We start from the raw sequence: 26,773 nt of genomic DNA, 5'->3' as shown, positions 1-26,773 counted from the left end.
TAAACATGGAGAATCAGCGTTCAGTTTCTATGCTCCGTATATCTGGAACAAACTACCAGAAAATATCAGGTCTGCTGAGAGTCTGAGTTCTTTTAAGTCCAGGTTAAAGACTCACCTGTTCACTGCTGCCTTTGACTAAAAGGCTTTTGACTTTTTAAATTTTATATTCTCTTTGAAACTCTGCACTGCAACTTTTACTTTAATATGTGTGTGTTTTTATTTTTATTTTATTTTATTTTATTTTGATTTTATGTGTTGTTTTCTTACTCGCTGTTTTTAATCACCTTTTATATGTTTCTTTTATAATGTTTTAAATGTGTTTCTTTTTGTTTCTTTTATTTCAATGTCCTGTGTGAAGCACCTTGAATTGCCTTGTTGCTGAAATGTGCTATACAAATAAACTTGCCTTGCCTTGCCTTGCCTTGGTTATAGTTAGTTAGTTAGTTAGTTAGTTAGTTAGTTATAGATAGTTAGTTGGTTACAGTTATAGTTAGTTATAGTTATAGTTTTAGTTAGTTAGTTAGTTAGTTATAGATAGTTTGTTGGTTACAGTTATAGTAAGTTAGTTATAGTTAGTTATTTAGTTATAGATAGTTAGTTGGTTACAGTTATAGTTAGTTAGTTACAGTTATAGTTTTAGTTAGTTAGTTATAGATAGTTAGTTGGTTACAGTTACAGTTAGTTAGTTATAGTTAGTTATTTAGTTATAGATAGTTAGTTGGTTACAGTTTTAGTTAGTTAGTTAGTTATAGTTTTAGTTAGTTAGTTAGCTTTAGTTAGTTAGTTAGTTAGCTTTAGTTAGTTAGTTAGTCAGTTAGTTAGTTATAGATACTTAGTTGGTTACAGTTATAGTTAGTTAGTTAGTTAGTTATAGATAGTTAGTTGGTTACAGTTATTGTTAGTTAGTTATAGTTAGTTATTTAGTTATAGATAGTTAGTTGGTTACAGTTATAGTTAGTTAGTTATAGTTGGTTATTTAGTTATAGATAGTTGGTTACAGTTATAGTTAATTAGTTATAGTTAGTTATTTAGTTATAGATAGTTGGTTACAGTTTTAGTTAGTTAGTTAGTTATAGTTTTAGTTAGTTAGTTAGCTTTAGTTAGTTAGTTAGTTAGTTAGCTTTAGTTAGTTAGTTAGTTGTTAGTTAGTTAGTTAGTTATAGTTAGTTATTTAGTTATAGATAGTTAGTTGGTTACAGTTATAGTTAGTTAGTTAGTTATAGTTAGTTATTTAGTGATAGATAGTTAGTTGGTTATAGTTATAGTTAGTTAGTTATAGTTAGTTATTTAGTTATAGATAGTTGGTTACAGTTATAGTTAATTAGTTATAGTTAGTTATTTAGTTATAGATAGTTAGTTGGTTACAGTTTTCGTTAGTTAGTTAGCTTTAGTTAGTTAGTTAGTTAGTTAGTTAGTTAGTTATAGATACTTAGTTGGTAACAGTTATAGTTAGTTAGTTAGTTAGTTAGTTAGTTAGTTAGTTAGTTAGTCAGTTAGTTATTTAGTTATAGATAGTTAGTTGGTTACAGTTATAGTTAGTTATAGTTAGTTATTTAGTTATAGATAGTTAGTTGGTTACAGTTTTAGTTAATTAGTTAGTTATAGTTAGTTATTTAGTTATAGATAGTTGGTTACAGTTATAGTTAATTAGTTATAGTTAGTTATTTAGTTATAGATAGTTGGGTACAGTTTTAGTTAGTTAGTTAGCTTTAGTTTGTTAGTTATAGTTAAGTTATTGTTAAGTTGTTGTTGTTTATCTTATAACAATCACTGTAAAATCAGTAGTGAAAAACAGGGTTACCTTGGAAAATATTAGTAAAAACAACAGATAAGAGAGTAGTAATAATAAAGCAGTAGTAGTAGTGGTAATAATAAATAATAACTATTATGTTACTTTATAATATTATAAAATTCACAATATGTATATATGTATATGTATAAAATCACAGGATGAAAGTTGTAATTAAGTGACAATGGTAATAGCAGTTGTAACAATGATATAATATATAATTTTTTTCACATTAAAACAAGAAAAAATGTTGGCGTTTTCATTATTTATCAGTTATTATGCTATATCACTTGAGATTACAGTTGGTTTGTTAGTATCCCGCCAATGGTTCCAATCCAGGCCACGGGCCGCGTGTGCGACACCCTGTCTCAGAGGATGATTGTAGTGAGAAGTGAAAGGTGTGATCATCGCTGCCACAGGGCGTCACATATGTAGTGTTATAGTTTGTCGTTGTGTTGTTGTCAGACCTCCAACGTCCTTATGTAACATGTCAATCACAGCTGTCGGTGCAGAGGTGGAAGATGGGATTTTAACACCAGGGTAGGAGTGAAAGATGGACCGATGGTGTGGATGAAACATGGTATTAAAACTAAGTGTCAGTCAAAACAGTGACAGGAAACAGCAACGGAGACAAAACAGACACGAAACACACACATATAAACAATGTTCATTCAGTAAATACATGGTTTTGTCATAGTTTTAATGTTATACATGTATTTATTCAATATGATTTCTAATATTTCTAGTGTTGATCCATTTATCTTGTCAATACATATAAATAATTCAGGTAAAATGATGTGAAAGACGCAACAATACAAAGAACGTAACAAAGTGTAAAAAAAAAAAAAAAAAAAAAAAAAAAGGGGGGGGGTAGTGTAAAAGACACAAGATGAAATATAACTGAAAGATGCACCAAACAAAGAAAAGATACAAAAGTGTGAAAAAAATAAATAAATAAATAAAAAGTAGAAGTCATAACAAGACAAAAGCGGTGTAAAAGAGCAAAAATAGGACATAACACGACTGTAAAAAGATTCAATAAGAGGAAAATGATAAAAATCACAAAAACTCATAATAAAATTAAAATAATGTGAAAGAGTGAACAAAAAAACAACAGGACATAAGAAAATGTAAATAAAAAAAGATTAAATGAGATGAAAATGATAAAAAATCACAAAAACTCAATTAAATTAAAATAATGTAAAAGAGCGAGCAAAAAAAATAACAGGATTTAATAAATGTAAAAAAGAAAAAAAAAAACATTAAACAAGATGAAAATGATAAAAATCACAAAAACTCATAATAAAATTAAAATAACGTGAAAGAGTGAACAAAAAAACTGGACATAAAAAAATGTAAATAAAAAAAGATTAAACAAGATGAAAATGATAAAAAAAAAAAAATCACAAAAACTCAATTAAATTAAAATAATGTAAAAGAGCGAACAAAAAAATAACAGGGTGTAATAAATGTAGGAAAAAAAACAAACATTAAACAAGATGTAAATGATAAAAATCACAAAAACTCATAAAATAAAATTCCAATAATATAATAGAGCTGACATAAAATAACGTGACGTAATAAAATGTAAAACAAAAAAAGAGATTAAACAAGATGAAAATGACAAAAAAAATGTTTTTAAAAACTCGTACTAAAATTTAAATAATGTAAAAGAGCCAACAAAAAATAAGAGGACATCATAAAACATAAAAAAAAGGATTAAACAAGATGAAAATTATGTAAACTTAAGATATAAAAAGCTATATTAATGGAAATGATACGTGTTGACACTGATTTAATGGTGTTCGTTCCTGTAATAATGCACTTTTTTAAAATTATTCATCTGAAACATTTTGCTAACCACGTATACAAAAGCTACATCTGAACATTATACTGTTTTCTGTTATTTCTGTCAAAGTAAAGACATGACGTTATAAAGTCAAACAGCACAAATACACATAACTCCATATTCTCTTGCAAGTGGAAAATCCTTGAGAATGTGAATAAAATGCTGCCTACGATGAAGTAACATGACACGTGGGATTGTGTGGCGCTAAAAGCTGAACTGATGTGACTGGATGTGTGCAAGCGATAGCACAAATACTGAATTTAATGACAACGGCGACAAAGGAACTGTTCCGAAGGCCGACATCTGATCTGGGTACAGTAACGGGGTCGACGCTGAATCTGTGCGTCGCTGTGGATTATGAATGAGCCTGAACAGAACTGAAAGGAGCTGTAATCAACGTAAAAGACTCTCACCTTGGTTTTACGTTTACATTATATGGACAAAAGTATTGGGAGACGTTAAATTCAGGTGTTTGTTTTCTAACAAGGGTCTGGGATACAAAACAATAATGATAAATGTCATAATAGAATTTTATACTGTCATAAGTATCACTGCATTGGTTAGATTGGTTTGGTTTAAATTGTTATCTTTGCTTCTAAAATTCCTCAGAGATGGTTTTTACTTAATTTCTTTCAACATTTTTTTTTTTTTTTTTTTTTTTTTTTTTATCCATGACTATGATTTTAAATGTTCTAAAAAAAAAAAAAAAAACATCAATGTTGAAAGAAATTATGTAAAAACCATTAGGCAAAGATAACAGGCGAAATAAAATTAACCAATGTAATGATATTAATCACAATTTAAACTATATTATGACATCTGGCATTGTTTTGTTTTCTTTGTTAGTTGTGGTAAAAAAAAAAAAAAAGTATCATTATTATTATTATTTTTTTTTTTTTTTTTTTTTTTTTTTTAACCATGACTATGATTTTAAATGTTCTGCCTCTAAATTTCTAAATGTAAAATATACATTGCTCATGCTAATGCTAATGCTAAAGCTAATGCTAGGTCCTGTGTGTATTAGAATAAGTAAAATGAGACTGAATTTCCCTGCAGAGAAAATAAAGCGAGTTCACCTTAACCTTAAAATCTAGTCAGAAAAGCTAAAAAAAAAAGATCCTATTCTTAATCCAAAATTTCAACCCCTATTCTGTGTTTAATTCGTCGATGTGTGATGGCAAGTGCTTCCATTTATTGATTTATTTTCCAGGGTAATATCAGAGCTTAAAGTCATAATAAAATAAAAATGATGTAAAAGAGGGAACAGCAACAACAACATAAAATAGACACATTAACACACTGAATGGACATAGAATTGTTCAAAATAAACAAAGCTAATGCTAATGCTAGGTCTGGTGTGTATTAAAGTGGGTAAAATGAGACTGAATTTCCCTGCTGAGAAAAAAAGTGAGTTCACGTTAACCTTAAAATCGTAGAATTTGATCCAGACAGAAAAAAAAAAGAAACAAACAAAAAAGACAAAACAACATCCGATTCTTAACAAGAAACTTCAACCCATATTTTGTGTTTAATAAGTCGATGTCTGATGGCAAGTGCTTACATTTACTGATTTATTTTTCAGGGTAATATCAGAGCTTAAAGTTGGAATAAAATTAAAAATTAGGTAAACGAGGGAAGGGCAACAACAACATAAAATAGACACATTAACAAACTGATTTAATAGACGTAGAATTGTTAAAAATAAACAAAGCTAATGCTAATGCTAATGCTAGGTCCTGTGTGTATTAGAATGGGTAAAATGAGACTGAATTTCCCTGCAGAGAAAATAAAGTGAGTTCACCTTAACCTTAAAATGTAGTCAGAAAAGATAAAAACAAACAAAAAAATCCTTTTCTTAATCCAAAACTTCAACCCGTATTCTCTGTTTAATTTGTCGATGTCTGATGGCAAGTGCTTCCATTTATTGATTTATTTTCCAGGGTAATATCAGAGCTTAAAGTCAGAATAAAATTTAAAAATTAGTTAAACGAGGGAAGGGCAACAACAACATAAAATAGACACATTAACACACTGATTTAATAGACGTAGAATTGTTAAAAATATACAAAGCTAATGCTAATGCTAATGCTAGGTCCTGTGTGTATTAGAATGGGCATCATGAGACTGAAAATCCCTGCAGAGAAAATAAAGCGAGTTCACCTTAACCTTAAAATCTAATCAGAAAAGATGAAAAAAAGATCCTATTCTTAATCCAAAACTTCAACCCCTATTCTGTGTTTAATTCATCGATGTGTGATGGCAAGTGCTTCCATTTATTGATTTATTTTCCAAGGTAATATCAGAGCTTAAAGTCGGAATAAAATTTTAAAAATTATGTAAAAGAGGAAAGGGCAACAGCAATATAAAATAGACGCATTATGACTCTGATTTAATAAAGGTAGAATCTGGAAACATATACATTGCTAATGCTAATGCTAGGTCATGTGTGTATTAAAATGAGTAAAATGAGACTGAATTTCCCTGCTGAGAATATAAAGCGAGTTCACCTTAACCTTAAAATCTAGTCAGAAAAGCTAAAAAAAGATCCTATTCTTAATCCAAAACTTCAACCCCTATTCTGTGTTTAATAAGTCGATGTGTGATGGCAAGTGCTTCCATTTATTGATTTATTTTCCAGGGTAATATAAGAGCTTAAAGTCATAATAAATTAAAAAATTATGTAAAAGAGGGAAGAGCGACAACAACATAAAATTGACGCATTATGACTGATTTAATAAAGGTAGAATCTGGAAAAATATACATTGCTAATGCTAAAGCTAATGCTAGGTCCTGTGTGTATTAGGTAAAATGAGACTGAATTTCCCTGCTGAGAAAATAAAGCGAGTTCACCTTAACCTTAAAATCTAGTCAGAAAAGCTAAAAAAAGATCCTATTCTTAATCCAAAACTTCAACCTCTATTCTGTGTTTAATTTCTTGATGTATGATGGCAAGTGCTTCCATTTATTGATTTATTTTCCAGGGTAATATCAGAGCTTAAAGTCGGAATAAAATAAAAAAAATTTGTAAAAGAGGAAAGGGCAACAGCAATATAAAATAGACACATTATGACTGATTTAATAAAGGTAGAATCTGGAAACATATACATTGCTAATGCTAATGCTAATGCTAGGTCCTGTGTGTATTAAAATGAAGAAAATGAGCCTGAATTTCCCTGCTGAGAAAATAAAGCGAGTTCACCTTAACCTTAAAATCTAGTCAGAAAAGCTAAAAAAAGATCCTATTCTTAATCCAAAACTTCAACCCCTATTCTGTGTTTAATTCATCGATGTGTGATGGCAAGTGCTTCCATTTATTGATTTATTTTCCAGGGTAATATCAGAGCTTAAAGTCATAATAAAATAAAAATGATGTAAAAGAGGGAAGGGCAACAACAACATAAAATAGACACATTAACACACTGATTTAATAGACGTAGAATTGTTAAAAATAAACAAAGCTAATGCTAATGCTAGGTCCTGGGTGTATTAGGTAAAATGAGACTGAATTTCCCTGCTGAGAAAATAAAGCGAGTTCACCTTAACCTTAAAATCTAGTCAGAAAAGCTAAAAAAAGATCCTATTCTTAATCCAAAACTTCAACCCCTATTCTGTGTTTAATTCGTCGATGTGTGATGGCAAGTGCTTCCATTTATTGATTTATTTTCCAGGGTAATATCAGAGCTGTGATATGGAAGTATGAGGTTGATTTATTGATGGGGATGCGGGATGCGGTTGATGGGGAAGGTTGAACAGTTTTCCTGGCCCTCCCCACGTTCCACTCTGCCCTGAGGATGTCTGAAATGGAGCTGAATGGTTCCACTCATCGTCATATAAATTACTCTCCATATGTTCACTGACAAGCGCATTCCCTCTGCAAAAAGAAAGACATATTTTTAGACTTTCAGAGGTTTAACTTGAGAAACTGAAGCGTGGTGTTTTTGTCGTGCGTTGTGCTTTAAAAATGATCCCCTTTTCTGTCGCTGGCGCTTTGAAACATTTTCAGCCAGAACTATCTTTTCTTTTTTCTCTCTTTCTCTCTGAGCCGATGTTTTCATTTTATATTGTTTGCCGCTGAGGAGGTCTTTTAACCCTTAAACACCCACAACTGTTTTTGTCACAACTCCCAATGTTTTTTTTTTTTTTTGTCTTTTCCAAGTGATTTATCACTATTTATTATAATATCATCCTCTGCCTTTTGTATTTTTTAATGAAAATCTGATATTTCCTGTATTTCATTCAATAATCGTGTAGATCAGGGGTGTCAAACTCATTTTAGTTCAGGAGCCACATTTAGCCAAATTTGATCTGAAGTGGGCCGGGGCAGTGAAAGAGTAACATAATAATATACGGACAATGTCAACTCCAAACTTTTCTCCATGTTTTAGAATGAAGAAAAGTAAAATTACATTATAAAAATGTTTACATCTACAAACTATCCTTTAAAACAATGTGAATAACAGAAACAAACTGAAATTTCTTAAGAAAAATAAGTGCAATTTTAACAGTTGTGTGTTTCAGTTTATCATTTACACATGTACATTATAACTTACAGATCAAAGTGGATCTACAAATACACAAAACATTTAATAATAGACAGAATATTGGTAAAATTGCACTTCTTAAGACATTTCAGGTTCATACTTGTTCAGGTTATTCTTTTTTTTAATGAGAAATGGTAGTTTGTTTTAGTATAAATACAGGAAAATTACATAAAAATGTTTACATGTACAAAGAAAATTTTCGAGTTGTCATTACTTATAGGTTATTATAACCGTATTTTACTGGTTTGACCCACTTGAGATTGAATTGGTCTGAATATGGAACCTGAACTAAAATGATTAATATTTCAGTGTAATTTTTGCATTTCACAAATTCATCCCACGGGCCGGAATGGATCCTATGGCGGGCTGGATTTGGCCCCCGGGCCGCATGTTTGAAACCCCTGGTGTAGATGTTCATAAGAGCTCAGAGTGAATTCAAAGGTTATTAGATCAAACCGTAGAAAAAGTGGCTTTTGTAGCCCTGTGGAAAATGAGTGTATTTTACCCGTTTTTGAATACTTTAGATTTTGCCTTCATATCTCTCATCAAAACACTGTTTACCGTACCTTATTTGGTCTTATTTTTTTCAGCACAACCTCTCCTGTGTGATTGTACAGTTGTTGTTTTTTCCATTTGACATGCTGTATTAACACACTGGACCTAAAATCACACAAAAAACATTACATTTGAGTAGGAAAAAATTATATTCTTTACTGTTTTTACCCAAAAGCATGTCAAATGAGCCATTTTCATAGCTTAGAATGGACATATAAATAGAAAACTTCAAATCAATAATTACAAATTTGGCAAATAACAAAGGTTTATACTGCTATTTAAATGGAAATGCAGGCAATACCTACAGTGTTTTTTATTAGGAAAACTTAATACAACTATTTCCAAAACAATCTAGTGTCACAATATGATGGACAAACATGTTCAATGAACCATTTTTAACACTCAAACAATTATATATATTAAAAAAAAAAAAAAACAACCCTCAAACAATTACACAGCTATAACAATTATATACAAACAATCAGTTGTCATAAAATGCCACACAAATCACTTATGTCACTCTCTAAAATAGTTCCTCTCCACAACAACGCAGAGGGCTGCATCTGCCTGATATTGTTAATCTCACGGTGCAAGATGAGGGTATTTGGGTCTTTCCATGAAACTGGGTTCATTTTGGTACCTGGTACTTTTCCAGCTTTTTAGACCCAATAATTAAAGGTAAATTTAGACATATTTCCCCCCAGGATGTACCTATTGATTACCTCAGATGTATGCAAAAAAAAGTTATGCTCGTGCTCTGAGCCATCCCATAATTAATTAATTTTTGATAAAATATCAGGGCCAAAAATAGGACAAAAACTGGGACATTAAAAACCGTCTAGGTGTCAGTGCATTTAATCGGAAAACATGGCTGTAAATGGTCTTATATAGCGCTATAAATAAAGACACTGTGTTACATGTGTCAATCCTAGTGGTTTTTCTAATCCAGACATGTGGGTTTTTCATGAATCAGCAACCTCAATCCAGGTTTCATGTGTTTCGTGTCCACTTGTTTTATGTGCAAAACCTGCCCATTTAAACACATAAATCACCAGCCATTTTGCAACAGCATTTATTTTTATGAAACTCTCTGCCATGCATATTTACTTTGATTCCCAAAATGTACCTGGGACAGAATACAGATATTAAAAAAAAAACTGGGCAACACTTTATAATAAGTACACACTATGAAGCATTAGTTAAGCATTAACAAATACTGTATTCATCATTTATAAAAAATATTTCTGACATGAATACTCATTAATATATGGTTTATAAGCACAGTTATAAATGTTTTACTCATCATTAATAAGCTCATCTACAATATGCTTAATGATTGTATTTTCATACTTTATAAATTATGGATTCAGCATTTAAAAATTTAGTATTGCATCCTTTACAAACCAGTTCTGATGTGCATTTATGCTCACACATACACTATTCAGACATGTACTAATGGTTGCTAAATATTTTAGTGTGTATTTTATACTAACTCACACATTTATTTTCCAATAGATGTCTTATAAACAGTTCTTAATACTGGAATTCATTATTTCAGGTAATTATAAAGCACTTACTACTCATTAATTAAGTATATGGTGTGAGCTCATCTAAAGTGTGGACTAGCTATGCCATATAAAACATTTACAAATGAGATTTAAAGGTTGGCAATACCTAAAGGCTCAGTTATTCTAACAAAGGAAAGACGAAGCTCATGAGATTATTAAAACAAACTGCATGATTGAATGAATGATTATGATTATGAATGATGAGTGAAACATTTATAACTGTGCTTATGAACCATATACTAATAAGTATTCATGTCAGAAATATGCTTTATAAATAATGAATTCAGTATTTGTTCATGCTTAACTAATGCTTCATAGTGTCTACTTATTATAAAGTGTTACCAAAAACTGAATATAAACCCAGTGTTTCCATCCACTGTCATTGATCTAACTCCATGGGTTTTACTGGTGAATCAATGTTGTAGAAGATGACGGTGTTTCCATGGTAACTACGGAGCCTCTGAACGTCCATATGGGTCATATCTGATGAGCATGAAAAGATGACAAACTGTATTTTACACCAATTATTTCCGTGGATTGGTAGGATTAGTGGATCAACAGGTATTAAACATCTTAGATCAGTAGATGGTTTTGGTCGGTGGTGGATCTTTATTAGTGTCTGAATATTCGATGCATTCTCCGCTCAGCTGACGACACAGTGCAGCTTCAAAGGCACATTCCCTTATAATGTGTCTTGTCTGCTCCTCTATTAGATCTCACCTACCCCTGTGATGCTTATTACCAACAGTAATTTGGCCCTGCAGTTATCACAAACACAAATGAAACCGTAACCTCCTATGGTGATATTAAATTAATTTTGCATTTCACACATACACGTTTCTACAGTCATGGAGCTAAGCTACTGCACCTGTTAGATATTTATTATCATTATACTAGCAATTATTCATTTATTTATTTCAGGTTTATTTGAAAGAGTAGAAACAGTCCTGTGTAAATGTCTTAGGGGGTGTCACAGGGGTGTCAAACTCATGTTAGTTCAGGGGCCACATACAACCCAATATGACCTGTTGTGGGCCGGATAATTAAAATAATAACACAATAATACAAAAATAATATCAATTCCAAAATTTGTATGTCTAATTTCTATGTTTTAGAGTGAAAAAAGTAAAATTATATAATCAAGTTTTTTACATCGTTTAAAAACATGTAGAAAAACATGAACGACCATGACCAAAATGAAATTTATTTCAGAAAAAAAGTGCAATTTTAACAATTTATGCCATTATTTGGCCTCAGCTTCTCATTTTCACATGTTCATTACAACTTACAGATCACAGTGGATCTACAAAAACACAAAACATTTAATAACAGACAGAATATTGGCACAATTACTCTTAATTCTCTTAAGACATTTCAGGTAGTTCATATTTGTTCAGGTTTTTCACATTTTTTGTAAAAGGCTAGTTTGTAAATGTTAACATTTTTGTGTAATTTTACTTGTTTTACACTAAAACAAAGTGTAAAAAAAAATGTGTGGTTTTCATTATTTATTGTTTATTATGATAGTATTTTACTGGTCTGACCCACTGTAGATGGAATTGACCTAAAATTATTTTGACATTCTTGACTGATAATATCTTCAGTGTAATTTTTGTGTTTCACTAATTCATCCCGCGGGCCGGACTGGACCCATTGGTGGGCCCATTTTGGCCCCCGGGCTGCCTGTTTGACACCCCTGGTCTAGCATGTTAGTTAGTTTATTGAAGCTGTGCATTTGTTTCTGTATTTAGATCCAGTCTCATATACAGTATGTGAGCATGAACAGCAGGAAAAACTAAAGTTTCAAGGAGAAAAAAAAAGGTTCTGCAAACCAAAGTGGCAGTAAGGTGTTTTCAATGTTATCAGAAATATATTCTTAAAGAAACTGGAAATTTGATGTGATAACAATGATGAAAACACTAGCATAAGATGCTAACTAAGCTAATGTTAGCTCATTTAGCACACAGATGTTAGCAAACAAAGACAGTTCAGCATTTTTTTAAAGCTTAAGAGGTCATTTATTCATGTTTCCTTTAAGTTTGGTTATTGTGAATGATTCAAGGCTGAATAAATACTGTAACTACATAAAGAAAACACAACTAAGACTGGTTTCAGACATATTTTTCATAGTTTACTGATAACAGTGTGCTAAGCTAGCTAACGTTAGCTAATGTCTGACCTTAGAGGAACTGAAGGAGTTTTTATTGATATTCATTAAGGTCAGATTATTAAAGTAGCACTAAATACATACTGTGGTCCTTTTTGGCTACACCTTATTGATATTTCTATTATTACATACATTTATTTTTGAGTACCTTTGTAAAAGTCTTAGTCCAACATTCTGTTTGATGGTTTATTACAGCTCTAATGTCCACACATATGCATTTGTCTGTGTATTTAGATCCAATCTCATATATGTGAATTATGAACAGCAGGAAAAACTAAAGTTTCACAGAGAAAAAGAGGTTCTACAAACCAAAGTGGTCGTATGGTGTTTTAAATGTTTTCAGAAATATATTCCAAAAGAAACAACTTGAAATTTGATGTGATAACAATGATGAAAACCCTAGCATAAGATGCTAACTAAGCTAATGTTAGCTCATTTAGCACACAGATGTTAGCAAACAAAGACAGTTCAGCATTTTTTTAAGCTTAGGTGTTAATTTATTCATGTTTCCTTTAAGTTTGGTTATTGTGAATGATTCAAGGCTGAAAAAATACTGTAACTACATAAAGAAAACACAACTAAGACTGGTTTCAGACATATTTTTCATAGTTTACTGATAACAGTGTGCTAAGCTAGCTAATGTTAGCTAATGTCTGACCTTAGAGGAACTGAAGGAGTTTTTATTGATATTCATTAAGGTCAGATTATTAAAGTAGCACTAAATACATACTGTGGTCCTTTTTGGCTACACCTTATTGATATTTCTATTATTACATACATTTATTTGTGAGTACCTGTGTAAAAGTCTTAGTCCAACATTCTGTTTGATGGTTTATTACAGTTCTAATGTCCACACACATGCATTTGTCTGTGTATTTAGGTCCAATCTGATATATGTGAAGTATGAACGGCAGGAAAAAACTAAAGTTTCAAGGAAAAAAAAAAAGAGGTTCTACAAACCAAAGTGGTAGTTAGGTGTTCTAAATTTTATCATATCAGCAGGAAAAACTAAAGTTTCATGGAAAAAAACAACACTGTTTGTATTTAGTGTGACCTCCCTTTGCACTTAACGTGCTTTTAACTCTTTTGATCAGACAATATGAGGTTTATGGCATAAATGAAGCACAAATGAACAGAAAATATCAACAAAATGAATAAAATAATCAACAAAATGAGTAAATATTAGGAAGATAATCAGGATAAAGAAGGAAATAATCAACAAATTTAACAAAATAATCAGGTTTCATTCAACAGCTTCTGTAAACCACAGTATTTAATATGACCTCCCTTTACACTTAACATGTCTTTCACCCTTTTATTCAGACAATATGAGATTTATTGCATTGCTTTTCTGCTGTTTTTTACCAGGTTTCATTCAACACATGCCAGATGTTTTTATAATTGTTTGTGTTGCTTCTTATCCTGGGGTCAGAGGTCACACTAAATACTGACTTTAACCTTTACAACATTTTTAGTTCAGTTTTATGTGTGTCTTTTAAGGCCATGCACATATTTCATCTTGCTGTGTCCTTTTCATCTTCTATTGTTCAACTGTTTTCCTCAAGACGCTTCTACTGCTTTTATTCTTACCTTTCATTCTGATTTTGTTGTAACCTGTATTTGACTAATAGTCTTTACATATGGTAGTAATTATTCATGGCGAATCTGACCTGTGAAAGTTTTGTTTACCATGCACGTGTTTTTATTGTTGTATGTATGTTTGCTGCAGACAAAGGCTTTTCAGAGGTGTGTTTTTTTGTGTGTGTATGAATAAGTGAGGCTTATGCTAAAATAAGGACATTGAATGAAAAGAAACAGTATTTGCTCTGAGCTAAAGTGCAGAGTCATGACATTTGTTGTTACTGTTGAAGCAAAAGGTCGCAATTGAAAATTCCAACATGAAGCTGTTCTTGTGGATATTCTGCAGTTTTGTAGTTACTTTACTTCATGCATCCGGTATCTGTTAAAAATATTTGTACGTTAGCTTGTATTTGGTTCACTTTTAGGGCTGTTGGGTAAAATCAGAATCACACATGTTTCAACTGCATATGGTTCTAATCGTGTCCCCTGTCTATGTGTTGTAGTCCTGCTGCGTGAGGAGGTGGCCCAGCTCCAGGAGGAGGTGCACCTGCTGCGACAGATGAAGGACATGTTGAGTAAAGACCTGGAGGAGACCCAGGGAGGCTGCTCCGCCGACGTCCTCTCCGCCACCGAGCTCCGAGTGCAGCTGGCCCAGAAGGAGCAGGAGCTGGACCGAGCCAAGGAGGCCCTGCAAGGTACACACCTCTACCTCCACCACCCCGACCAGGCTGTGTGTGATCTATTTAAAACACTCACGTCATTAAATATAGACCGCTTCTGCAGGAGATGGAAGGCCTTGAGTCTGTCCACAAAGTCATCATGTGGTTGAATATGTCAAAAGTTTAGAAGCTCAGCCGCCGTTTGTGAATAGTTTATTATTTCAGCTGAAGAAATCATATTTTTGATGCTTCCTCAAGGTCTTGTGATGTAAAATGTGTGGAAAAAAACACTGCATATACAAATATCACACAAGTTATAATGAAAATATATACTTAAAAATATTGACTATATATATATATATATATATATACACACATAAAGATACACTAGAATATATGAAAGACCATCTCTGTACTATATTCATTCATTATCTGAACCCACTTTATCCTCACTAGGGTCAGGGGGGTCACTGGAACCTGTCCCAGCTCCTTATGGGTGAAGGCAATACATGTGTATATAAATATCAGCTAAAATTTGCTTAGAGGTCTTATTTGTCTTTGTGCATAAGAAATCAATCAAAGTGAATCCCCAAAGGAACTCTGTGTTGGTAAATGCAAGTTCTGCAAATTTACAGGATTTCAGTTCTGTTGCAACATGTTGATGGTCATATGAACTATGTTTTCAGCTCAAAAATGTCCAATTTCATCACAATTAATGCTATATTTTCATGTCACAAACGGCCAAGTTATATTTTAACTGAATTTACCTGAAAAACAAATATTCTATTCTTTTAAGTAAGTAAGTAAGTAAATTTGATTTATAGAGCACTTTTCACAGACAGAGTCACAAAACGCTGTATCAAATCAAAATCAAATCAAATTTACAGAAACCCAACAGAATCCTCCAGGAGCAAACACTTGTGACTGGTGACAGTGATTAGATTCCCCAGTTTTTCTTACAATATTATATACTACATATCGCGTTTTATTTTTGCAGGTTGCAATATGGAGTATGGTGCTGATCCATCCGGCTTATGTTACGCCAATACATACATTAAGAATGTCACACGTCACTTTTTAAATCAACAGTTTTCTAATAATAAGCATTTTTATAAAGAAATAACAATTCCATATTGTTATTTACTCTTTAGTTGAATGATAAACTATACAATAAATAATTCTGATCCTAGTTTTTGCACAGGGATCATTTGTGGAAACGGTGACATGGCTGCCGAGCATCAGTATGATGGGATCTGTAACAACCATGTCACATCCGTCCACTGACACATTTTGTGTTTTTGTGTCAGCTGTTATTGTTTTAGATCCTCAATACTAACATTTATGAATAAGAGGAGAATTAGCAATAGTAAGTATGTAAGTTTATTACGAATGAAGTACTGGTACTGACCAGATCATCATGGGTAATGTCACGTCCGTCCACTGTCACGTCCGTCCATCAGCAAAAGTTTTCACATACACGAGCTATTCAAAATCCATTTCTGAAAATAGAGCTTCCACTGTCAAATAATATCAGTAGTCTGTGCACAAATGGATTAGCATTATTTCAACACAGTTCTATGCATTACTTGCAGCTTTTTTTTTGGACAAAAATGGCCGCTCATTTCATATATATATATATATATATATATATATATATATATATATATATATATATATATATATATATATATATATATATACACACACACACACATGTGTTGCATAATTTTTTGTATTTGTTTTGACAAATGACACAGATTAAATCATTTTGTGGCCTAATTCTCATCCCATAACATCATTAAATCACCAACCATTACCCGACAACAGGCCTTGGACCAGTTGTGGGTGCTGTTCCATATATTATTATAGTCTCAGGTCCTTATGATTAGTACTTTAGAGGGTCTATATGCAGAAGGCTCATAATTGTTATTTCCAGGACATTATACACACTCCTCAGTGCTTATGGCCGACGTCCACACACTGTTTTATAGACGAGCATGTGCAGAATGAGAATACATTTACATATGAGCTTCACACAGGCTGTGCACAGTAATGAACCAGTTGTGCCAGGCAGTGCACAGACGATTGCAGGGCATCAAGCAGAGATGTCATCAGCACAGCACTGAATCATTCTTTTCACACAGAATTATTGCCCGTGGAACGAGGCAAAGCACAAAACCTCCATTTGGTATCAGACAAACGCATGATGTGCTGTCAGGGGATTTTGTTGCAGTGACATTTTACTTGACACTCACAGCCTACGCCTTTTTTTGGGGGGGAAGAATCGAACAAAAACAAAACAGACCGTGGCCAAGTAAAATAGAATGCACATCAAACCAATACTTACACTATAAGGACAAAAGTATGTGGACACGTTGAATTCAAGGGTTTCTTTTCTAACAGGGGTCTGGGATACAAAACAATAATGACAAATTATATAATATAGTTTTATATTGGGATGAATATCATTGCATCGGTTAGTTTGGTTTATTATTTTGCTTCCAAAATGCCTCAGAGATGTTTTTACTGAATTTTTCTCAGCATTGATTTTGTTTTTTTGACCTTGACTATGATTTAAATGTTCTGCATCTAAATTTCTCAAATATTTTTCGTGCTTTGACTGTAAATAATTTTCTACCACAACTCATTAAACTTCAAGGGAATATTGATGTTTATCTCAAATCAGCATGAACAGAACATGTTACGAACTGTAGCCGTGATGTTTCCCAATATTTGTGTCCATATAGTTGAGATGGTTATTTATGGTAGAAATTGGTTCCAATGGTTGTAATTATTATTGATTTTTTTTTTTTAATCCATGACTATGATTTAAAAGTTCTGCCTTGGAAACTGTAAATGATAATTTTCTACCACAACTCTTGACATCTCATTTAGGAAGTAAAATCTCCCATTAAACTTTAAGGAAATATTGATGATTATAAACTATATGGACAAAAGTATTGGGCCACATCATGTCTCCAGCTGTAAGATGTCCTGTTCACGAGGATTTGAGATAAAACCATCAATATTTCCTTAAACCTGCGTATGACTTTCATCACCAGTTTTTCATCACATCTGTAAAACCCCAGTCATAGCCTAAGTTTCTCAAATTCATAAGTGTTTTCGTGATTGCACACCTGAATCTCTTCCCTCATTGTGAACAATTTTGGAGTGTACTCCACCTTAAACAGTCCATTTGTTTACAAACAGAGCCTGTAGGTATCTCGGGCATTTTCGGAAATTTGTCGCGACATGTATTATGGGAAGAAGAGAGGCAATGAAGCTGTTTCCATGTTCGTTATCGCTATGGCCATAATGTGGTTGCATGGAGCTCCACTTCCCACAATGCATGTTGCGACAAATTTCCGAAAATGCCCGAGTGACCTACCGGCTCTGTTTGTAAACAACCACGGAATCACGGCATAATCATGGAAAGACTTATGGATTCGTGATACTTAGGATATAACTGGGGTTTTACAGATTTGATGAAAAATTAATGACGAAAATCATACACTGCTTTAAAATTTTATGATTTGTTTTAGAAAATTGTTATTTACAGTCAGAGCATGAAAAACGTTTTAGAAATTTAGAGGAAGAACATTTAAAATCATAGCCATGGATAAAAAAAAAGAATTTTGGAAGCAAAGATAACAATTTAAACCAAACTAACCAAAGCAATGGTATTTATCCCAATATAAAACTATATTATGACATTTATTATTATTGTTTTGTATCCCAGTCCCGTTTTTTTTATTTTTATTTTACCTTTATTTAACCAGGAAAACCTCATTGAGATTAAAAATCTCTTTTCCAAGAGTGTCCTGGCCAAGACAGGCAACAGTACATTAAATAGTTACAGGCACAAACTTTCATACATAAAACGAAAACAAGGTTTTAATACATAAAAACACAAAGTCAAGTCAAACCTTCCAAAGTCAACTTTGCAAAAAAATTGCCCACAGGATGAAGATAAAGTGCATCAGGCAAAACATCTGCAGCCCGATGTCTCTCTCTCTAAGTCATACAACATCGTCTTAAAAGTGTCCAACGAAACCAATCTTAAAGTTTCAGGTTTTTTTGTAGTTCGTTCCAGGTGAATGGGGCCGCAAACCTGAAGGCCTTTATCCCCTGTTCACTTCTAACTTTAGGAACAGACAAAAAGAAAAGATCCTGAAAACGAAGATTTTAAGCATCTGTGGTTCTCCGACTGATGTAGGTCAGACCCCTGTTAGAAAAGAAACACCTGAATTCAACGTGTCCACATACTTCTGTCCATATAGCGCATGTCCTCCTGTCCTTCATGTGTAGGACTCAGGTCTCTAAATGAAGGCCAAACCCTGTGAACCCCCACAGACAGCGACAGTAATAACCACCTAATGAAAGCTTTATAAAGAGGCTCTTTGGTCGGCTTAGAAACGTTAAGGACGGATCTGGTCATCTGTTTGGATTGAGTAGGTTAGAGGACAACAGGAAATTAGCTTTAGTCACTGTTATTTTGTTTTTTGGAGAAAGTTCACATGGAAGTGACTGCGACCAGACTGACCTTACCTGAAAAAAATCTGCATTCAGTAGCAGTTGCAGCTCGATTTCTGAATTATTTATACTTTTTATTGTTATTTTCCACATGATCTAGCCTTCGCAGCGGCAGCGCCTTGTTCCCGGGCCTTTTGTTCATCCATGGTTGTCATGCTCTATCTTCATAAACTGACAATGCGGCTGCTTCGACTCCACAGATACTATTTTTTAAGGCAGAGCTATGAAAGAGCGACAACAGTTAAAGCTCCTGTAGTTCGGTCCATGTGGTAGGTAGCAGGCGGTTCATTTTGGCGTTATCCTCAGCTATATTCCCAGTTATTTCCACAGTATAAACACATAAGTCATCCCATTTTGTCTCATTTTCCTGTTTTGTTTTGCTTTTCTGAAATGCGTTTAGAGCCCAGTTGCTGTTCTTGTGGACAAAAGTGTTAATATTTAGGCTGTGCTGGTTTATTTTAATGATGACAGTGTTCAAAGTGAGACTTCTTAATACCTAATGACTATATTCAGACTGCACAGTGGAGTTTTGTGTATTTAATGAGCTCTCACAACAGAAAAAAATAAAGAAATTAAAGAGATAATGGGTCAGTGGTGAAATATTTTGAAATCAGTTAACAGATATTGGTAGATATAGATAAGGATGTTAATAAAGATGAATTAGTTTGTCTTTGTTTTCTAGTGTTGGTGTAGGTTTTATATCATAGGGAAAACATTTGACTTTTTAATGCATCGTTGCCCAACCATTTTTTTTTTTTTTTTTACCACCAAGGAGTTTTGTGTTCCTATTTATCTCTGTTTGTCTGCAGGATTATGCACAGATTTTCATGAGACTCAGTGGAAAGGTTAAAGCACAGAACAAACCCATTAAATTCTGAATAAAATGGGCAGAGGCTGTAATATTCTTGTACTTTCTTTCTTTTTATTTTTTTTCATCACTGAAGGATATTTTATCACTAAGTCCCAAAAGGCCCAGATGATTTTAGAACAGACCAAACATGAAACTCTCCAGCAAATTAGTTAATATGGAAGTACTTATAAATGCTAAGCCTAAATTGGACAGTTGTCTTTGAAACCTCAGTTTATCCTCTAGTCCAGGGGCGTCAAACACATTTTAGTTCAGGGGCCACTTTCAGCCCAATATGATGTCAAATGGGCCGGACCAGTAAAATAATATCAGTGAAAAAAGTAGAATTATATTATGAAAATTTGTACATCTACAAAGTTTCCATAAAAATCGGAATAACATGAACAACCTGAAATGTCGTAAGAAAAATAAGTGCAATTTTAACAATATTATTCCTATTTACACATGTGTCTATTACAATTTACAGATCACAGTGGATGTACAAATTTAATAACAGGCAGAATATTGATAAAATTACACATAGTTGTCTTAAGACATTTCAGGTTGCTCACATTTGTTCAGGTTTTTCAAATTTTTGTGAAAGGATAGTTTCTAAATGTAGCTTTTTTTACACTAAAGCAAAAAAAATTGGGGTTTCCATTATTTATAGGTTATCACGATAGTATTTTACTGATATGATCCACTTTAGATCATATTGGTCTGTATGTGGAACCTGAACTAAAATGATTTTAACATCCTTGATTGTTAATATCTTCAGTCTATATATCTATATATATTCTCCGGTTGGTTGGTTGGTGTATTTATTTCGAATATGAGTGTCAAAACTGAAAAAAATAAATAAACAAAACACTTAAACATAAGACATATAATAAATATTCGAAAAGGAGTGAGAAGCATAACTTATAAACTCCCACCCCTTCTCCTTATATAATTACTAACAGTAATAATCTTCCTAGCCTAAGCATATCTGTACTATATACTATAATATGCCTGATACTTATTATTCAGTAGTTTGGGTTCTGGCTTTATATATTTAGGAACAAATATAATATGATTTCCATAAACACATAATACATCTCCTGTCGGTGCCCTTGACCACAGTGCTGATGAAGGTGTGTGATTGGTTCATGGGTATTTTTAATGGCAGCGCTGCACTTATGGTCCCAGTTGCTAAGCGACGTCAGCTGATCTGTGAAAGTTTGCAGCGCTACGAAACTTCCCAGTCGTCACAATGGAATATTTTTTATATAAAATTTTTAGAGAGGGTGAGACTTGTGATTCTTGGTTAAAGTTATCCTCGTCAGCAAAGGAAAAAAAAGGAGAATAACAGCAGCACAGAAGACAGAGAAGTGAAAATGAAAACACACTAGGATCTGGACCACAGAAAAGAAAACCGACATGAGATTAACACCGCCGAATGTGAACCTTAACTGGGCAGGAGTTCAGGTGGGTGACTCACCACTACCACTGGGGTTTTCATCCATTTCACTCTCTTTACCGCAGTCATTCCTCCGCTGTAATTCCCTCTTTCTTCACTTAACTACAGCCGACAGCAGCAGGCTCATGTGTCGTGAAGACGCTTTACCATTGGTTGAGGGAAGAGGCGGCGGCGGTTCTGCGTTTGTGGGCATTTATTCTTTGTAATGCAGCCCGTAAAATAAAATGCTTACAAATTGTCCGTGTTTAGAAATGAGATCGCATACATATGTGAATCGAGATCGCGATCTTTTAATGATTAACTGTGCAGCCCTACTTTTAATTATTTTTTTATCTCTCTCCTGAAGAATGAAGTCAGATATACCATTTTGGTGTTGGTGATGTCTTTGTGTGTGATGAAAGATGCAGTCCATTCATCCTTTCACACAAAATTACATGTTACTTTACTATCCTGACAACAAACTGCAACTTTCTTGTCTTGTAAAATCATGTTTTTAAATTGACCGACATCCTTTGTGTAAATGGTGAAGTAATCTTTCATTGTTGAACGCCATTTATGTTTTTTTTTGGGTGCATCGGACTTCAGCTCTCCATATTCTCGGTAGCCTCTGACAATTTTACAGCGAAAATAAGCGCAATTTGTTGTCGGGAGGAGAAGATTGCAGGGTTTTTAAAGTGTCTTCTGTTGCACAAAAAAACGGGGGCCAAATGTTCTTGAGAATACCTCATTAACTACAGCAATTTCCATATGCTGGCAATTGATTGGAGGCGAGATGTCGACTCTATTTGATTTCCCCCAGTTTTCACGAGGCTGCCGTATTGTGAACATCCCACCAGATGCTCCGACAAAGTGTTTTCCCAAAAGAACAGGAGCAATATTTGGAGAACTTAAGCACCCTGGGGGTTTTTATTGAAGTGCTACCAACAATTATTGTGAAGCAGAGTGGCTTTGTGTGTGTGCATGTATGTTTTTTTTTTTCCATCTCTTTTTTTTTTTTTCCTGTGGTTCTGTTTGGGATGAAAAAGCAGAAGGCTGGAGTGATGAAGTGGCGTGAAAGAAATGCATCATCCTCTCCTTTGGTCTCTGCCACTCCAGATAATACCTGTTTACTTTGGGAATGGTTGACAGGAACTGTGTAGCCGCTCAGTTCTGACAGTTCGCAGCTAAATCACATGCAGATTTTCTGGAGCCTATGAATACAAAAAGCAGAACATGAGAGAGGAGCAGGACATTGTGTCTGTTTTCTCCACCACTTATTTTACATCAGGGGTGTCAAACATAAGGCCTGCGGTCCAAAGTTGGCCCGCCAAATGGTTTTTATCTGGCCTGTGGGATGAATTATACTGAAAATATTAACAGTCAAAGCTGTTCAGTGGCCACACACAACTCAATGTGATACAACAAACCCCGCCCCTCGCATGTATTGTAGCTTATTTTGGCATCAATCCAGCTGATGTCATCATGTCTATACGTGTGCTAATGTCATCATATTAATTGCCTCGATATATGTGCCAAATTTAACATAAATTGAAACAAAATTGATGTTTTTGGGGGGGGGGGGTTACATAAATTTATTTGACTTTTGAATGTTAGAATTGGGCAACACGGTGGTGCAGTGGTTAGCACTCGTGCCTCACAGCAAGAAGGTCCTGGGTTCGATTCCAACACCTGTCGAAGGGGGGTTGGACCTTTCTGTGCGGAGTTTGCATGTTCACCCCGTGTCTGCGTGGGTTCTCTCCGGGTACTCCGGCTTCCTCCCACCCTCCAAAGACATGCACTAATAGGTTAATCGGTTAATCTAAATTGCCCACAGGTGTGAATGTGAGAGTGATTGTTTGTCTCTGTATGTTCAGCCCTGCGATGAACTGGCGACTTGTCCAGGGTGTACCCCGCCTTCGCCCCTATGTAGCTGGGATAGGCTCCAAGCGACCCCCGTGACCCTAGTGACGATAAAGCGGGTTCAGAAAATGAATGAATGAATGAATGTTAGAATCACAGTACATAGATACAAAGTGAACATAAGCATACGATATAAACTATAAGAACCCCAGTCTCAACCCCACAGCCCCACATCTCATCTCTCAAGGTTTACAAAGAGGAGAAAGTAAATGCATTAATAGATAAAAATAAAGAACACAACTAGAAAAGCACAATGTACAACTCTTTCATTGTGGCTCTTTAATAAGCTGAGACATAATATTTACCTCCACCAGGAGGTATTGTGATCACTTTGCTTTGTGTGTGTGTGTGTGTGTGTGTGCGTGCTTGTTTGTTTGTTTGTTTGTTTGTTTGTTTGTTTGTTTGTTTGTTAGCAAGATAACTCAAAAAGTTATGGACGGATTTTCATGAAATTTTCAGGAAATGTTGATACTGGCACAAGGAAGAAATGATTAAATTTTGGTGGTGGTGGTGGGGGGCGGGTCAGACCTCTCTTGGCGGAGGTCTGCGCTCCCTGAGTGCTTTTCTTGTGTTGAAATTGCACTTTTTTTTTTTTTTTTTTAAGATATTTCAGGGTGTACATGGTTGTTCAGGCTTTTCCACACTTATATTATGGTTTCAGATATTTTTATTTTGATGCTTTATCATAGTACAGATTTGAGATCCCCTGACTGGTACATTATTACCTCCACCAGGAGGTATTGTGATCGCTTTGCTTTGTGTTTGCGTGTTTGTTTGTTTGCGTGTTTGTTTGTTAGCAGGATAACTCAAAAAGTTATAGACAGATTTTCATGAAATTTTCAGGAAATGTTGATACTGGCTCAAGGAAGAAATGATTAATGATTTTGTTGGTGATCTGGGGGTGGGGGGAGCACAGATCTGTCTTGGCAGAGGTCTGCGCGCTCTGAGTGCTTTTCTTCTGCTTCATTATGCTTTTGATGTCAACATAACAAATGCACATTCAGAAATAAAAAGAAAACAGCATTGATAGAGTGAGAAAAGAGGAAGGAAAGAAGAAAAACACACACAATAAAGTACTCCGTCCAACGTGGGGCTCGAACCCACAACCCTGACAAGAAGTCACACTCATATTATGTAATTTGACTTTGAATTATTATTTATACAGTTGCGGAAAAAAATATTAGACCATCAAAGGTCATCAAAAACAATAGTTATGCAATCCAGTACTAACTCCTGTGTGTATCATGTGCAGTGGCACAGAAAGGGTCCCCTGGGGCCCGAAGCAAAAATAAATAAATAAATAAATACACACACATACATACATACAGGTGGGGGAGGGGTAATTTGGACTCAGGGGGCCCCTTCAGAGAATTTGAGACAGCTAGTTGTTACTGCACCTTCTCACTGCCGCTGTGTAGTGAACTTATTCTTTAGACTGTTTGTGTCAAGTCTGTTGGTCCTTTGGGGGCCCCTGCTGGCTTAGGGGCCCCAAGCAGCTGCCTGCCTTGCCTAATGGCAAGCTGCACCACTGATCATGTGACTAAAACGGACGAAAGAAAACATGGAATGTCGAAAAGCACTGTTTTTGTCAGTACAATGCTGTAGATATTGATGTATGAACTGAAGTGGTTTTAGTTATTATCAAGAAAACATGGAAAATTAATAGATATCAGCTCTGAAAATTAAACTACTATGAGCTGTTTTTGTTGTTATCATTATATTTGTCCAAACAAATGTAACTTTAGTTGTACCTGGCGTTAAAATGAACAAGAAATTAAAGAAAACAAGGAGTGGTCTAATAATTTTTTCCACGACTGTGTATGTATAAAATCAGCTTTAATGTGTCATTAATCATAATATAATGGATTCAAAATGCGTATTCAATAGATACTGTTCATTTATTATGATAGAAAAATAGACAGTGGATGGAGTTGCTTGGCTTATGTTTAGTTAATGATAGATTTTACTGAAAACGACACTTTTTCTTCAGTTTTTTCTGTTTTTTGATCTAATATCCCTCAACGTAACCTGAGCTTTTATGACCATTGACATAATCAGTGAATTAAATATAAGAAAATACATGATAACCATGAACTACTATGAGCAATTTTTGTTGTTATCATTATATGTGTCCAAACAAATGTTCCTTTAGTTGTACCAGGTATTAAAATGAACAAGAAATTGAAGCAAACAAGGATGGTCTAATAATTTTTTCCGCGACTGTAGGTGTTTATTTTACTAGTCCCGCCCACCTGAGATCCCATTGGGCTGACTGTGGCCCCTGAACTAAAATGAGTTCGACGTCCTGTTTTGCATCTCCTCTCTCGTCGTCTCTTCCTGTATCCCTCCACCTGGCGTGATGCCCACATGGTTTCGGTGTTAAAGTCTTTGCTCCAGACTCTTGCGCCTGAGAGGACCATCATTTTAATGGTGGGTAATTGCCATCCTCTTAAAATTACAGGTTATGTTTTGTTGCTTGTGGGCGCTTCATCCAGCTGGAAAACTGCCTATTGGAGCTGTTTGAACCCCCTCCTGGCTTTCCCTTGAAATGACAAAGAACTGAATATTTTCTGTCAATTTCCAAAGCCTAAAGTGAAGGTGTAGAGAAAAATAAAGGCCGGTTTGACACAAAACGCTCTTCTCTGAAACGCGTTTGCAGGTTTCCTCAGATCCTGCACCGACTTCCTCATCAAAGTCGTGTTTAAAGATGTTTAAAAGCGTAGCTGGTCTCCTCTGTTGTCTTTAATTACTTATTTCTGCTTTGGCTAATTACTATCAGTGACGCAGTCCAAGTCAATGCGTCGCTCAAATAAAAGCAGCAGACAGTTATGTATCATCAAACACAGTCTGCCCGCTCTGTTTCACGCTGCACTGTAACCCAAAGCAGCTCCGTCCTTGACTACAAGGCCTTTTCCCTCAGTAGGTGAATAAGCACAAACACACAGTGGATGCCGTCAAAGCTCATCAGACTACTTAACCCAGTAACAGTCAGTTAAACACAACAGTTTTAATTAAAGCCTTTTTGAAAAGAAGACTTCGCCTGAATGTTGATTTATTTCACACTGAATTAGATTTATGTCTTTGGTTAACAATGTACCTCTAGTGTCAAATCTACATAAATTTAACAGTCAGGATCTGTGTTATATGTGTTGGATTAACTCTTTATGTCCTAAACAGTCACCGGTAACATAAAGTATCTACAGACAGAAAATGTTCAACAACGTTTGAACTGCTAAACCTATTTAAAAAAATTATAAAAAGATGTGAATAACCTGAAAAAGCAGAAATTTCATTAGAAAAATTAGTGCAATTTTAACAAAATTATG

The 26,773-nt window shown here is 34.2% G+C and overlaps 1 protein-coding gene across 2 annotated transcripts in view; it reads left to right on the top strand.

Moving 5' to 3' along the window:
* kazna (kazrin, periplakin interacting protein a) overlaps positions 1-26,773 on the top strand; it is an 814,799-nt gene that overhangs the window by 679,478 nt on the left and 108,548 nt on the right. For both annotated transcript variants that reach the window (XM_030138578.1, XM_030138577.1), the window contains exon 5: positions 14,554-14,745. In XM_030138578.1, the coding sequence (XP_029994438.1) occupies positions 14,554-14,745 (192 nt within the window). The remainder of the gene's footprint in view (positions 1-14,553; positions 14,746-26,773) is intronic.

The sequence above is a fragment of the Sphaeramia orbicularis genome, chromosome 7 (genome assembly GCF_902148855.1).
Source record: "Sphaeramia orbicularis chromosome 7, fSphaOr1.1, whole genome shotgun sequence".
Taxonomy (NCBI): Eukaryota; Metazoa; Chordata; class Actinopteri; order Kurtiformes; family Apogonidae; genus Sphaeramia; species Sphaeramia orbicularis.
Note: the sequence above shows the minus strand (reverse complement) of the source record. Positions and strands in the feature narration are given on the sequence as shown.